We start from the raw sequence: 15,087 nt of genomic DNA, 5'->3' as shown, positions 1-15,087 counted from the left end.
TTCTCCTGCTGGGATCTTTATTCCTCCTTTCACAGACCCGGCATCCTCAGTTTCCTAGTCACTTGGGTGGTCCGCGCCCAGCTAACACAACATCACACCCACCTGCACCTATCCAAGTGTTCACTTCGGTCAATAACACAAGCCGACAAAGATGCCTGATGTAAGTTTCCTGATCCCTTCAGAATGATTCACTTTACCCCTCTTCCAACGACATCATCTTCTGTTCTCGCGTTACCAACCTGCCACCACCCTCTCTCACAAGAATCCTCACGCAGCCCCTCCCACGGAACATCCGGACTAATGCCGCGATATCTGCAGGTCAAACGCACTGTTAAGCTCATCACAGAGCAAAATCCGACGTACGTATCTCTGCCTTTGTCGCCGTTGTCGATTTTGGGGTTCCCCAAGCCCTCTCTGTCCCGCCTCTATTCTGTTCCTACCCCGCGCCTGGCCGACTTTTCCCCCTTGGAATGACGGGGCCTGTACTACATATATATTGGTTTATACACATGGATGTGGTCGCGATAATGGTGTCAATTATAACAGATGCGCTTCATCTTTTGGGATTGTTGTGCTAATCTAATACCTTATACATTTCATTCATGTAGGGAAAAGACTTCTGAATTTGAAGGCTTGCCTGTCCGCCGATGGTCGATTGAGGTTTATCTTCTGAATGAACATGGGGAAGAGGTCCCCGCGACGCTGTTCAATGAAGTGACATATAATCTCCATCCTAGTTTTGGCGATCGCGCTGTTCAAAGTGAGGCCCCGCTGGATGAGAGCCCATCGGCTTGATAATGGGGTTGAAATACCAACCAAGGATTTTGCTAACTGGCTCTTCTTCTGTCAAGCTTTCAAGTCTCCGCCATTCAGAATTGAAGAGGAAGGATGGGGAGAGTTCGATATGCAAATTAAGTTTGGTGCACCAGATAAAGAGCACGTCGTCAACCATGATTTGAACTTCCAGCAGAATAGATACGAGTCGAAGCACGTTCTTGTGAGTTCTGGGCTCTATATTTGAGTGCTACTGTTTTTGACTTCATACTCCGTTGCCATTGATGGGCTCTAATACAGTGAACAGACTTTTAGAAACCCTAAGCCGGCCGTCCTGTCTGCACTTCGGGAGTTTGGGCCCGTCCCAGGTGATGAAAATGGCCTCAAGTCGAAGCGTGCGCAGGACGACAGTTCAAAGAAGAAGAAGCGCGTTGATAAAAATGTAAGTGCTTGGTCATGATACTAAGTGCCTGTTTGACCAATACTTTTCCCTTAGATCGATATGGAGAGACTCGCCGACGGCTTGCAAAAACTTGGGGAGGATGATCTCCTACAGGTTGTCCAGATGGTCCACGATAATAAATCGCCTGATTCTTACACCAAGAATGATATTGAACGTGAGTATCTGGCTGGCTTGCTTCGATCTTTCTGGGACACTAACTAGCGTGTAGAGGGCGAATTCCACGTTGATCTCTATACCCTGCCTGACAGCCTTATCAAGATGCTCTGGGACTTCTCCCAAGAAAAGGGAGTTGTGTGAGCAAGCCGCTGACATTTGATACGTGAAACATGAAGTCCTTGGGAGATAGTTGGCATCTCGTTTCAATTCAGGAGGAAAAAAGCCGCAAATCATCATACGTATTAATACAGATGTAAATTAGGCCATATCTCTTTGTTTCTGCCCTCATTTTGGGTGATATCTCTTTTGTTATCGGTGGTTCCGGACACGGTTTTACTTCCTAACGGCCTTGGCTCGATTGGCCTGACCTTTCAATGGAGTAAGCAGGTTGGCGATTAGGTTTATGCGTTCCTGGCAACATTTTTCTTGCTGATGCAGCACCAGATATTGTGAATAATGACATTTTGATAGCTCCTTTTGATTTTTCACTCCATCGGGTGTAACCGACGTTTTCTTTGTTCATGGCTCTGTAACTACCCAATTTCGTGGAATATAAGCCAATCAAAATTCTAATACTAATACAAGTGTTTAATACTAATATGAGTGATGTCACAAGAATTGATATGTTTATCATGGGATATCTAGCAATATATACACCAGTGCTAGAATCGCACAAGATGGACACCCATAGAGAATGGTGAGTGTCAGGAGAAGAATGTCATAGCTGACCAAGGATAAAAGGCTCAGCCTCTATCGTAACTAAACATTAAGAGTAAAGGGCCTTTCTGAAGGGAGGTATTATGTGAAGAAAGCCCGAGCGAGTAGATCGGCGGGTAATCCGTGCTAGAAGCGGTGAAGCTTGAGAAGCACTCGACGAGAAAAGTTCGCCGGTAGACGAAATCTTTTATGTGCAATTAGGGTAGAAGTGCCTGAAAGGGCTGTAGTTGGGGCTTGGGTTTGGGCACGGATATCCTATTTCTTCTTAGGTTTGCAAACACCTATTCGAGAGTCAGTCAGTCAGCTCAATAGATCAGGATGTAGACTTGCCGACTCAGGCAAGTGACATAAAAACTTACCGCAATTAGTGCAAGGCTTTGGAGGTTGTGTAGAGCCTGGGACCTCTATTTCTGGCTTATCGGTTCCAGGTTTGCCTGGCTTCACTGGCTCAAGTTCTGGGATAGGCTTGCAGTACTTGGGACATTGAATTGGGAGGCTCTATAGATCCGATGGGTTCTAATTAGAGAAACAGCTTCAAGTGAAGATTTCGAAGGAGAGGTAAGGCTTACCAAAAGTGGGATCTCGAAGATGGGGGTTTTGCCGTTTTCCCAAACGCCAAAGTCCAGGTTGAAGGACGCGCCCGCGGAGACAGTAACACCGGTGGTGATTTTGTTATCCGGGCACCAACCCTCTTCCTCTAGTTGGGAGAAGAATTGTCGTTAGTAAAATGAGCGGAATAGGATGGCAATTCAACTTACTGTGTCCAGCGGTAACGTTGAGATCAATTGGGACACCAAATTTGAGGCCAGCTTCAATACCAATGCCACCGAGAATTGTAATACCATAGGTGATCTTGGGCTCGGGGACAGTGGTGGTATCGAGGTCAATGTATCCGTTGTTGAAAATGACATCTGTCTTGGCTTCAATCTTCTCCAGGCCTTCGACACCACACTTGCCGCCACCGATAACGACCAGGGTCAGTTTTCCGCCGTTTGGTAGGCTGGCGTGGCAGCCGAAATTAACAGTGGCGCTTCCGGTGAATTTAATGTCACCGTGGATCAGCAACCCGACCTTTGCACCGATCAAAAGGACGCCGGGGATTTCGACTCCGGTGTAGGGGATAGCAGCTTCGAAGACCTGCTTGGAGTACTTGAACTCTTTCTTGAGGTTAACCAAATCAAGTTGGAATTCGGCAGCGGTGCTGAAATCTTTAGGTTCGATTTCAAGTTTCAATTCAGTAGTAATATGGTTTTCAACCTGCCAAAGATTATTAGTTATTAATGGTTGACAGAGGAGGAGACCGGCCGTACCTTTAAGGTTCCGGTAGTGAGGAAAGTTCCCTTCACATAGCAGTTTTTGCAAGCGACCTCGACCTCAGAGGGGGATCTATGTGGCTGAGTTAGAAGGAGGCGTCCTAGGTTTAAACAAAGGGCCATACCCAGGACTCTTGTATAAAGTGATCTCAGTGTTTGGCTTGAAGATGTTGATAGGAATGTTGACCGGCAAACAGATACCGCCATCGCCTCCCTCGATAACCTCACCAATAGCCTCAAGTCCGCCCTTGATCCCCTCGATTCCGCCTTTGAATTTCTCAAGGGCTTCGCCAATCCATCCAATGATACCCTTTGCTTCAAGCTTGAGTAGAGCCTGAAGGGACAGTTTGTAGTGTCCAAAATCGACGTCAAAGTTGCCAGCAAACTGCTTCCATGCTACTGCCTTTGCCGTCAAGGTGACAACGAATTTTGAAGCATTGTTGGAAACGTCAGTAATGCTGTACAGGTGTTAGCAAAGCCAAATAACGCGGGTATTCGACTGAAACCAACATATAAGCCTGGCGCTGTCCCTTAAGTCCACAGCTAGCGTGGTTGGCAATCATGATGAATTCTGCGTCCGCCTTGGCATTGATATATGCCCAAGACTTCAGAGCATATTCATATGCAGCCTTAGACTTGAAAGTAAGCGACATTTCTCCATCGTCTCCCTTGCAGTCAACCGAAGATGTCAAACTTTCAAATCCTTCCATCATGACAATGGGAAGGTTGTCTGGTGCGTGAATCGTCATGTTTGCGAGGAACAGCTTTCCGAGGCCTATAAGAAGTAAGCAATCACGGCTACGATCTAGACGACAGGAATAGGACCATACCGGCAATGCCGCCGAAGAGCATGTTCGCGGTTTGCAATGGATTGAAGCATGTGAAGTCAGTGAATGTACGCGCTTCAAGGCTGTTATCAGGTTCGAGGTCCGACAATTTGATCGGTCGGAGGAAATTGGGGCTTTCGGCTTCAGAGAATGCTTCTGCATTCGGGGCCGCTATGGGGCCAGGGAAAGGAACGGCAGCTGTGGCAGCTGTCAAAGCTGCCACAATGGCAGAAAAAAGTAACGAGCGCATGAGTACAGCAGTTATACTGCAAAGCGAATGACTAAAAAGAGTGACTTGGGCTGATGGAGCTGGAATGAAAAATCCAGTATTAAACCAGGGAGCGGATGCGTGATTATATATTCATCCCGTTGAGAAGGCTATGGAATCCTGACGGCTCTGGAGCTGGGGAGGCAACAGTCTAGGAGAACGGTTGTTTCGTTTCCTAGTAACGTGACGGGCATGCATCTCGAGGTGTTGATATGAAAGAATATCTCGAGTTAGTTCAGCTCTCTCGAGACTTGAAACAACCGATAACCTTGAAGGAAAGTGACCGGAGCTCTCTACAGTCCTTTCCTATTGGATCCTTCAACAAAGAACCTTGCATTCCTGGCTAGCAGGCCCATTTTCTCTCATTTGCCAACGAATCACACCTAGGTACGGAGTCATCATCCAGAGTCCGTCGCCCAACACATGTTTCTGCGGGAGACTTTTGATCGTCCGCTAAAAAGCGAAAAGGGGCAGAGCGTTGAATTATCCCTCACGCTAGCATGGAAGAGCCCATCTGAGTGGGAGGAATGGGTCGTTCCAAACCGACATGTTGAAAGTAGATCTGCGATGCTGAATGGGAATATCGGTTCTAACTCGAACTTCAATAGGAGAAATGGCTGCTACTTTGAAAAGTTCAATGTCCTAGAATACATTCTCAAGGACACATGAGCAAGCCGAAATGGGGTATGTACATAGAAGGCGTCAAGGGTGCGGCCCCGACTCCATGGAGGTCTTTGCGCTGGCTCTGCATGGAGTCAACTAGTCAGGGGCAAACTTTTCAAGTGGTTGTCTCTGTTATTTTAGCGTTTCCCATGGAGAGCACAGGAACAGTTGAGGATCCTTGCAATGTGCATGTGAAAGCGAGGGTTCTCCGGAGCTCAGGGAGGAGATAGAGCATAGAAGAATGCCAATTAGCATCAGTATTCTGAGGCACTGTTATCCTCTAGCAGATCACCATCAAACATGAGGTTCACTGCAGTGCTGGAATGTTGAAGTCGGACGTCGTTCGCCTGGAGGTTGAGCCCCACAAAAAGGGTTTAGCGCAAAGGAGCCCGTGGACCCTATTCGGCTAGTACCGATTGGGACTAGCACTGGATGATAAGATAAGATCTGCTTACTCATGCGCTCGCTTCCCTTCATGCAGCTCAAAAAGCCAAAGAAAAGACCGACAACAGCGATCAATTGCTGTGCTTCAGGGCTCCCTGGGATGAGAAATGTCCCTGTACTTTGATGCAGTGTCCGTCCTGAGTGCGTCGCCCGATGCTGGTGGCTCGTTGAAGTCGCGGATATACAATTCCAGCCTGAAGTCTTCGCCGCCGCAAATCTACGCTCTGATCGCTGAAGTGACCAAATGGAATGCGGTGCTGAAGGAGGTTGTTGATAATTCCGCCATTCTTGCGCATGAGCCGAAGGTGGGTCTTCTTGTGTTCTATCCCCGGTTGTCTGCTTTCCGAAAAGTTGGGCGGAGAGATGATTCAGCCTGAAACTGCTTGTCGTTCGAGAAGTGCAGTAGTCTCACCAATGCGACTTAGGCAAAATAGCTCACTCCACTCCTCGCCCTGCTCCTTACCCATGACCTTCTCCTTTCTAGAAAGGGTATCGCTGCACCAGCGAATCATCCGCTCCGCCTTGCGATCGAACGGCACCGAACGCGATTGAATGCCGAGTTCACAAAGATCCGAGTCCGTCGTGGCTGTGCATCGGTCGAGCAGTTGCGCTCAACCCTGAGGCCGACACTCCGAGGCCCTGGGGATAACACGGTTCCCAATCCTCGATGGGTTCGGATCAACAATGCTCGCACGACGCTGGAGCAGGAGCTGAAAACAACCTTCGGCGCCTACTCCCCTGTCGCCTCCCTCAGTGGGCTTGCAGCTACTGGGAGTAAAGGATACTATGTTGACCGGCATATCCCTGACCTCATTGCCGTCGTATCGACCTCTCAACTGCTCTCGACCCGCGCGTACAAGGAAGGAAGAATAATTCTTCAAGACAAAGCGTCCTGTTTTCCAGCATACTTGCTGTTAGGGGACAAAGCCGCTCCTTGGCGTGGGGATTTGATAGATGGGTGCGCAGCTCCGGGGAACAAGACAACACACTTAGCATCCCTATTATTTGCCTCGGGCCAGACGTCTAGCCATATCTTTTCCCTTGATGCGTCGCCCACCCGATCCAAAACGCTCCAAAAGATGGTTGGGATTGCGGGAGTCAAGAATCGTGTGACCGTTCTTGCGGGCCAGGACTTTCTGGCTTTGGACCCGCGAGACCCTCGATTCAAAAAGGTCACAGGCCTGCTACTAGATCCAAGCTGTTCGGGAAGCGGTATCGTGAGACGTGAAGATGTCCCTCAACTTGCTTTACCCGAGCCTTCCTCCCGGACCGCCCGGGGATCCGGATCGAACCCTCGAAAGAGGAAACGCAAAGCAGACGATTCATTATCCGCGACTGGAGAATCGTCAGCGACGGATAATGCAGAAAATGAACCCGTCAACGGGGAGCTCGACATTGCCCGGCTAACCAAGCTATCGAACCTCCAGGCCCAAATCGTCGAGCATGCGTTCAAGTTTCCATCAGCCACAAGGGTCACATACAGCACCTGTTCGATACACGCTCAAGAAAATGAAAACGTAGTATCCCGCGTTCTAAGGTCTTCTACAGCCAGGGAACGGGGATGGAAAATCCTTCCTAGAGCGGAACAAGTGGACGGACTAAGAACGTGGCATCATCGAGGCTGGCTGACAGGTGGCCATGAGCCCGTTGAGGGTGAAGAGTCATGGGAGCTAACGGACATAGAAAGCGACGCGTGCCTGCGATGCTCACCGGGTGATGCAGAAGGGACGGGCGGGTTCTTCGTTGCCGGATTTGTAAGAGATCCTGATCTCCAGGCCACGGATGAGAATCAAGCCGAAGAATGTTTGGGTGGGGAGGGGATGGTGGATGAAGACAGTGATGGGTCTGAGGAAACCTGGGAAGGCTTTGATACAGATTGATTCTGCCGTACATATGTAGATGTTCTACGGTAACATCCACGGGAACCCTATGATAAATTAAATAATAAGTTGCCATGCGCATCATACCTTTCGATTCAGTTCACAAATAAGCCTGACAACTGGACAGCCATTCGTCCCGTCGAACCATCCCTGATGATAATTGAGCTACATAGAAGCCCTGTTTACCACGTGGAGCAAGTCCAGTTGTTTGCCTTTTTGCCCATTGGTTTCAGATCGGAGTCCGTGATGCAATCATATCGTATAATCCTCCGGAATCAAGAAATATCTGCAGAAAAAAAAGACCCGATTAATGCTAGAACCCAGCCAAAGACCGGACAGTTTCGATTTTCCCTAGTTTTGAAATAAGCCCCGACGAGCGGAAATAAGTGCGTTTCAAAAAATCCAAGTGTGACGATACACCAGAGAGGAGGATATCAAAATGATGTCATTATCTATCAAAATGACATTCAGCCCGTCCAATTTACCTGGTCCGAGAATACCCCAGAGAACAAAAAAAAAACCCAATAACAGTCCACTGCCAAAAGAGATCAATAATATACAAATGTAAACCAAAGTGGCTTCATTGGGATTTTGCTCGAAAAGCAGAGCAGAAGAGAATTATAGCACATATTCGGGTATTTCGTGCTGGGTCGAGTACATCCGCTGAATCCAGCAGCGTTGCACCGTATTAAAACCGCTATTTCATTGCTGTATTAAAGGATATCTATTGTCGGGATCGGAAGACGTAAAAGCGTAAACGAATAGAGAGGGGAAAACGTGTCATAAATCACAGGACGAGGTGCCTACAGGGTGTGAATGGTTAGCGGGTGTTTGCTCTTCGAAGAATCAATCAGGAGAAACATACTGCATGAGAAGTGCTTCGAGGCTCGAAGAGCTGCAATTTCGTCCGTTGGGGAGCTGGCGGAAAATATCCACTATGGTTGCAAACACATCACCACCCCGGTAGGCCAGCAGAGCAGGAGCTGTGACATGATCCATCTCCGCTATCTCGTGGTGCAGTTTGATAAACCGCGTTGTAAGGTGCTTCCGCGCGACAGTGTTGAGGCAATCTTCAACGATCGAGCTTTCCGACGACTAGAAGCAAGGAATAGTTAGACAGGGAGAAACATGGGAAAATCACAAATCCCACCAACCTCAGGATCATATATGCAAACAACCACAACCGTGTCCGCCGTGACCTTCTCCACCGCATCCAGATATCCATTCGCACCAACCACATCCACAGTGCCATATCTCCGTTTACTCGGGCTGGAACGCCTCGTGCTTCTGTTCTGTAGTTCGTTCATCCGAGCCTCCCGCCACTCTCGCATAAACCTCTCATCGTCACTTTCTTCCGGTGACCCAGGTCTGGGAGAGCTGGTCCTCGCGTGGTAGCTGGCTTCGGGCTTTGTGTAGGACTGGTAGTCGAAGCCCGCCGCGTTCATCAGGGTCCGACGGAACGACCGCTTCTTTGCCCGCTCGTAGGACTGCGCATCGGAGATGACGCCCTTGGGGCCGGTATTCGCGTCGAATACTGTCGAGGGGATCTGGTAGCTGGTGGATTTGGAAGTGAGCATGTTGGTGGAACGGTCTTCGTCGTCGTCGTCGTCTGGATCGGAGTCGGATGGGATGTATGTGAGTCTCGTAGACCGTTTTTCGCGGTGCGGGATGTCGTCGTTCTCGTCTTCGGAACTTCTATCGTCGCGATGGTGCCGGTCTTCAGGGTGACAGGAGACAGAGTCTTTGTGAGTGCTCAAGAGGCGGTCCACTTCGTCCTGGGCAGATGACATAGTGAAGAGAAGAGGGGCAGGAAGCGCAGCCGGCAGCCAGGGAGATGAAGATATATATTAGTCTCGTGGGATGAAATCGGTAGGGGACGCGCAAGGCGTGCTCTTGAAACAATGGGAGATGGGGGCGTGATGAAGCGCTGGCAATCCTGAAGAGTTTGTTTGGGCCGCCAATGATGAACCGTCACGCGCCGCAGCGAATGAGCCAAAGTCACCGCCCACCACCAGGCGTCTACCGGGGCGAAAGAGGGTCTCGCACAAGAAGAAAAGGCGAAAGGATCGTCGCCGTTTGGCTTGTCGGTTGCTGGGCACACGCTCCTTTTCTCACCAGGGCAGACAGAGATCCAGGACGCTGCGTCTATCCAAGGCGCCCCCTGTTTCGGCAGACAGACTTCTTCCCTCCAGGCGCCCATAAGGCGACGACCACTGCACTCCTTGCGAGTTTCTGGAAGACGATGAAACCGCCTCGATGTCTTGACCCCGTTTTCAGCCTAAGACATCATACCAGACTTTGGGCTGGGGAACGAGGCTGTGGCTTTTCGCCCGGCTAATCGCATGATGGGATCTTGCCGGGCATGTGGCATCATGTTAAGCTTCATCCAGGGGCACATTCTTCTCGGCTTCTGGCAAGGCTTGATTGCGGAACGTGTCACACGGTGCTTCATATCAGACGCTTGTTATATTTGCGCCGTCATCCAGGATCAGATCGATTAGCAAGCTATGAGAAGCTTGATCCAAGACAAACGTCCTCCTACAATGTTGCCAGTGCTGGCTATTTTGCAGGCAGATGAACTCCTCACGACGGCATCCCGCGATGTCAATAAATAGTCCAGACTATTGACACTCCACGCCGATGATCTCAATTCTCCTTTTATAGCCACCGTCGATCAACTTTATGATTGGCGGCCAAAGCCCAATATCACTAATCGTCTCAAGAACAATGAATCCATCCTCTCTTCAACATGCCTCAAGAACGGCCCGATCTCCCCGTCCCTTCGATTCCGGGCGGAGGACAACCTTCAGCTGGTGTGTTGAAAATGAGTTCTCGCACCCCTTGGGAGTGGATGTCTGTGTCTACATTTGTCCGAAGGATCAAACAACAGACAGGGATTGCCGTGGTCAGAAAGGCTCCCTTGAAAGTTGATGGCAGTGACTTCGTCGTTCAAACTGGCTGGCATCGACCCCACGGGCCGCAAGTCTCGTTCTGAGCTGCCTTCAGAAGGAGTGATCGAAATCAGGGATTCACATTATTATTGCGGTATTGACTCAGTCCATTAACTAGCTATTAAGAACAAGTAATCTGAGTAGGACCACACGGGACAACCCCCAATAACCCATCCGTACTCCGTAGATCAAACCGCATCGTCTATTAGAAGCCGTCAAATAGGGCACTTCCATCCTTGGAAAACGTGGTAGAACGCCATGCCGATGCAAAAACTTTGGCTAGATGACCCGGACCAAAAAACTCCTACCTACATATATGACTCTTCCTCACCAAGGCACCGGGACCTTTTCCCAATTCTTTCTGCCGTGCCGATTCGCCGATTCGAAATCCCGTTTCATCAGAAACATCCGCTTTTGCCCACAGAATCCTCCCGGGGCAGCCGGTCGTTGGAGCATTTGGAACGAATCCCCGTTTGTATCTTGATTGCTCATCCATACGTTGTGTTCCACCAACTGGCCCGGCTTGTCCAAGCGACGGGGGTTATATTCCGGGTAGTTGATCTTGCTGACGATGTACTGCAGGTTGCGGAAAATGCGCTCGTACCTCTGGAAAAAGGGTAGCCAGTCCCACGTGCGTCTGGTGTATGATACTCTAATATATGGATTGACAAACACCCCTGTGCCTTGGTCGATGCTCGGCTCGCCATATGCGTCTTCCATATCCGCAAAGATCAGACAGCATTCGGCAGCTTCCCAGAACGGTTCTACTTCGTAGCGAAAGCGTGTCGTGACTCTGGGAGTATATGGCGTTGACATCTCCTGGAATTGTTCAGCGTCAAACGCTACCATGCCACCCCAACAGCTCCGGGCTGGCACTGCGTCCTTCTCGGCCAGAACGGCGTCTCGACTCTGGGCACTCCCCGTGGGCGCGAACCATGGGAAGAACATGAGCCCCATCCCATAACCGTTGGTGTCTCGAACGACGAATGAGTCGTAAAACATGACGCTGGAGACAAAGTCGATGGCGCACGCCGCTCGATATTTACCGTTGTTCGTTGAGAACAGTAGTTGGACCGCGTCGGCCGCGGAGAAGAAAATATCGTTTAGGAATAGGATGCGGTCGAACTCCATGTTCGCATGTTGAAACCCGATTTGGCCCTTAAGGGGTTTGTAGGTGTGATCCAAAGGCCGGAGGGCGCGATTCCGTACTTCCGCCAGATATGCTATGCGTTTGATCCGCTGCTCGCCAGAGGGCATAGTGACCTCGGGCAGCTCTGATAGAGATATGTGGTCGCCTGTGACGACGGACGAATTGCCTGCAGCTACTGTTAGTTGACATGCGATCAGTAGGCCAAGATAAAGGACTCGATTCTAACATGATAACTTTGCCTGAAACCCGCGAAGTGCGTTCCTCGTTCCATCCCCACTGTCATTTTCATAGACGCTGACAAAAACATTCTCTTCTCCAAGCAAGTCCACCAACTCTAGCACCGCATCACCCCAGGCGCCTTTGATCAAGTCCTCGTTGATGATATTGGCTGCAATGAATATCTTCTCTTGGTCTGGATTGCCTCTGCCTGCTTGCGACGACCTGCTTCGTATCGTCTGCTTCAATGTATGATAGTGCTTAGGTGGAGTCTGGTAAGACGGATATAGAAGTGCTTCTAGGACAGAGACGAGAATAAACGCGCCTGTGAGCCATAGCGCAGCCCTGAGGGCGTTTCGAAGGTTACACCTCCTCCGTGTGACAATGCGCGTCCCAAGGCGCTGACGCATGGCGGAGAGCACCAAACTGCCGCATCGCATGTGGGCGCTCCTCAAGCGCGGTTTGAGGTCGTACAGCGGCTGCGGGTTACCGTCGTCGGAGGATTTCGCGAAGAAGGTGGCCTGGGCTTCAAGCTCAAAGCAATCGGCCGTATCTATCAAAGCGCGCTCAGACAGCAACATTTTGCAATAAAAAGGAGAGAGTAGTGGCTCCAGGAGGGAGAGGAATGGGAGAAACCATCTCTTCCCCCCCCCCTTCTTGCTTGCTTGACGCGTAGCAGTGTAACACAATAACGAACAGATGGAGATGCCCGGTAGCCCCGGATCCTGGAATTCCAGTACGTCACTCCAGGCAGCTCTGAAATCGGTAACTTTCGGGCCATTGCGAGGTACCTCTTCATAGGAACGACAGTGGACGTTTCAGCGGGAAAAAGAAGCTGCCTATGTCAATGCCAGCATGGTGAGGTCCTGAATGCTGTCCAGACGGCTGGACAGTGCATCCATTGAGCAAATCTGTTGAGGATGGGCTCTTGGGAGCTGTCAACCAGCCTGGACTTCTTCCAGCAGCACCAGATCGGTCTTCATGTGAACCTCAAGACATGCCCCGAAAATGGCATATCCCTTCATGCTCATTGCTGATCACAATGAACCGGCTTGATATCGGGGTCCAGTGTCTCAGCTTAGTGCTTGCCCTCCATCCATATATCCTCCCTGTTAGCTAATTCACTAGTTATGTCATCAACAGCGCTCTTGGGCATCTCGCCAATAGTGAGCAGCCAGAGACCTCGGATTATACCCGAGCAGGCTTCTCACTGCAGTATTATTCGCTTGCGGCAATCTATCGGTTGAAAATTGCAGATCATGGCGGAGAAGTTGGACGCTTCTTCGCAGCAAGCCTCAACATCATTGCAGCTCAGCGCCACCACAACGCTTCCCCGTGATATAGAGCCCATCCGCGACGCACAATGGCTTCAATATCCCAGAAACCAAAGGTTTTAGCCATAAGCTATCCAGAATACACCGACAAAGTCTACCTGGACGATTTTACCTCCAAGTTTGAGCTTCATGTCCGCCGGGGACCTCCCCAATCACGACCAAAAGTCGAGAGCTGATGATCTCACCAGGTGCTCAAATCCACCGACCGGGCCGGCGCCATTCCCGAGATCGCCCAGCTAGCGTCATCCTGCGGGCCATTCGATGCAGTCATGGTTCGCATGGGAATTCTACCCTTCAAGCCATTCAACGCTGAACTCTTCGGCCCTTTGCTCCCGCATCTGAAGATCATCGCCGCTGCACCAGCTGGCTATAATGCGTTTGATGTGGACTGGATGACTAGAAATAACATCTGGTTTTGCAATACGCGCAATGCGGTCTGCGAAGCTACCGCCGACATGGCCGTGTTTCTGGTCCTGGCAGTGTTGAAGAATGCCGCTGTGGCAGAGCGGTCGGCCAGAGAAGGTAGATGGAGAGGTTTGGTCCTTGCTCCGACCATAGATCCGAGGGGTTTGACGCTGGGCATTGTGGGAATGGGGAGCATTGGGAAGGTGAGTACCTCTCGTCAATCATGGTTTTTTGAATTCCGCCTGGTGAAGAGAAATCAGGCTGTCGTGGATATGTCTTTGAGATTGACTGAAAACTACCTCCCAACGAGGGAGAAATTGGAAATCGTAGCACTTGGCCAAAAAGGCACTGGCGTTTAACCTCAAAATCAAATATTACAACCGGAATCGTCTTCCTCTAGATATTGAAAATCAATATAGCGCTTCGTACTGCGCAACCCTGGACGAGCTGCTCGCAACCTCTGACATCGTGTCGATAAACTGCCCGCTGAACCCGGAAACGCACGGGCTCATGGGAAGAGAACAATTCTCCAGGATGAAAGACAACGCATACTTTGTCAACACGGCGCGAGGTGAAATAGTCGACGAACCGGCGCTAATCGAAGCCCTGGAATCGGGGAAGATCAGGATGGCTGGATTAGACGTTTTTTGCGGAGAGCCAACCATCAAGTACGTAAAAAACTACACAATCCTCCTGACGTCTCCCTGGGAATAAAAGGGAAAAAAAAAAAACAAAATTCCAAAAAATGGCCCCCAGAGTCAGAAATCAAGGTAGCTAACCCCGCATTGGCGCACTTTGTGTGTGTGCGTGTGTGCGCCTGCGTAGTGAATACTTCAAAACCAGCGATAAATGCATCATCCAACCGCACCTGGGCGGCCACACGTCGGGGGCGTTTATGCTCTCGGAGCTGGAATGCCTGGAGAACATCAAGGCTTGCTTGACGACGGGGACCCCTATCGCTCCCGTGAACCGGGTGGAGAGCCGCAATTGATCCCTTTGTATATCTCAGCAAAGGACGAGAGGGGAGGGGGAACGATTATCTAGAGGGATATCCTTGAGTTATTCCACTTGATTTAGCACTAGTGTTTGATGTTGGTAGCTTGCTGAATGAACGTAGATGCCGTCCATATTCAACACGAAAGAACCATACAAGACCTCAATACTCTACCAGAGTAAAGAAAGGCAAAAAGTGATTTTATATTTTAAACATGTCAGGAAGTAGCTGCACATACATACCACACATTCTTCTTTCTCATATTGAACCTAAATACATCAAGGCGAAAAAGCATAAAGGGGAAAAGAAGAATTAAAAAAGTTTATGACAGCCCAACTCACTGATAAAAAACCAAGTGATGCCGTTTGCCCAAAAAGGAAGAAATAAACAAATGAGGTTTCAGCCAGGGAGCAGGACAATGGATAGACGATACCCTGAATATTAAGCAAAGTATAGCCCTGTGGAACAAAACGAGAAGCTGAAGGGGGGAGATAAAAGGGCTGCGGAATTGGATGCGCGGATGGGGGTAGTG

The 15,087-nt window shown here is 49.9% G+C and overlaps 6 protein-coding genes across 6 annotated transcripts; 3 read left to right on the top strand and 3 right to left on the bottom strand.

The window, feature by feature from the left end:
- Positions 1 to 183: 183 nt before the first annotated feature.
- On the top strand, positions 184 to 1,534 carry UREG_05051 (uncharacterized protein; the record flags this gene model as incomplete). Its single annotated transcript, XM_002584316.1, has 6 exons — positions 184 to 359; positions 609 to 760; positions 852 to 997; positions 1,082 to 1,216; positions 1,271 to 1,391; positions 1,446 to 1,534. 6 exons carry the CDS (start codon positions 184 to 186, stop codon positions 1,532 to 1,534), a joined length of 819 nt encoding a protein of 272 aa, XP_002584362.1.
- Positions 1,535 to 2,365: 831 nt separating this feature from the next.
- Positions 2,366 to 4,500, bottom strand: UREG_05050 (uncharacterized protein; the record flags this gene model as incomplete). The annotated part of the gene is made up of 8 exons (XM_002584315.1): positions 2,366 to 2,391; positions 2,470 to 2,608; positions 2,680 to 2,807; positions 2,869 to 3,367; positions 3,421 to 3,496; positions 3,549 to 3,881; positions 3,934 to 4,198; positions 4,254 to 4,500. The coding sequence occupies 8 exons, from the start codon at positions 4,498 to 4,500 to the stop codon at positions 2,366 to 2,368; spliced, it is 1,713 nt and encodes a 570-aa protein (XP_002584361.1).
- Positions 4,501 to 5,732: 1,232 nt separating this feature from the next.
- UREG_05049 (uncharacterized protein) lies at positions 5,733 to 7,505 on the top strand (the record flags this gene model as incomplete). The annotated part of the gene is made up of 2 exons (XM_002584314.1): positions 5,733 to 5,930; positions 6,060 to 7,505. The coding sequence occupies 2 exons, from the start codon at positions 5,733 to 5,735 to the stop codon at positions 7,503 to 7,505; spliced, it is 1,644 nt and encodes a 547-aa protein (XP_002584360.1).
- Positions 7,506 to 8,292: 787 nt separating this feature from the next.
- On the bottom strand, positions 8,293 to 9,295 carry UREG_05048 (uncharacterized protein; the record flags this gene model as incomplete). Its single annotated transcript, XM_002584313.1, has 3 exons — positions 8,293 to 8,308; positions 8,371 to 8,600; positions 8,660 to 9,295. The coding sequence occupies 3 exons, from the start codon at positions 9,293 to 9,295 to the stop codon at positions 8,293 to 8,295; spliced, it is 882 nt and encodes a 293-aa protein (XP_002584359.1).
- A 1,488-nt stretch (positions 9,296 to 10,783) lies between these two features.
- UREG_05047 (uncharacterized protein) lies at positions 10,784 to 12,403 on the bottom strand (the record flags this gene model as incomplete). Its single annotated transcript, XM_002584312.1, has 2 exons — positions 10,784 to 11,772; positions 11,833 to 12,403. The coding sequence occupies 2 exons, from the start codon at positions 12,401 to 12,403 to the stop codon at positions 10,784 to 10,786; spliced, it is 1,560 nt and encodes a 519-aa protein (XP_002584358.1).
- Positions 12,404 to 13,185: 782 nt separating this feature from the next.
- UREG_05046 (uncharacterized protein) lies at positions 13,186 to 13,920 on the top strand (the record flags this gene model as incomplete). The annotated part of the gene is made up of 2 exons (XM_002584311.1): positions 13,186 to 13,287; positions 13,345 to 13,920. 2 exons carry the CDS (start codon positions 13,186 to 13,188, stop codon positions 13,918 to 13,920), a joined length of 678 nt encoding a protein of 225 aa, XP_002584357.1.
- Positions 13,921 to 15,087: the final 1,167 nt, after the last annotated feature.

Source organism: Uncinocarpus reesii, genomic scaffold (genome assembly GCF_000003515.1).
Source record: "Uncinocarpus reesii 1704 scaffold_3 genomic scaffold, whole genome shotgun sequence".
Classification (NCBI taxonomy): Eukaryota; Fungi; Ascomycota; class Eurotiomycetes; order Onygenales; family Onygenaceae; genus Uncinocarpus; species Uncinocarpus reesii.
Note: the sequence above shows the minus strand (reverse complement) of the source record. Positions and strands in the feature narration are given on the sequence as shown.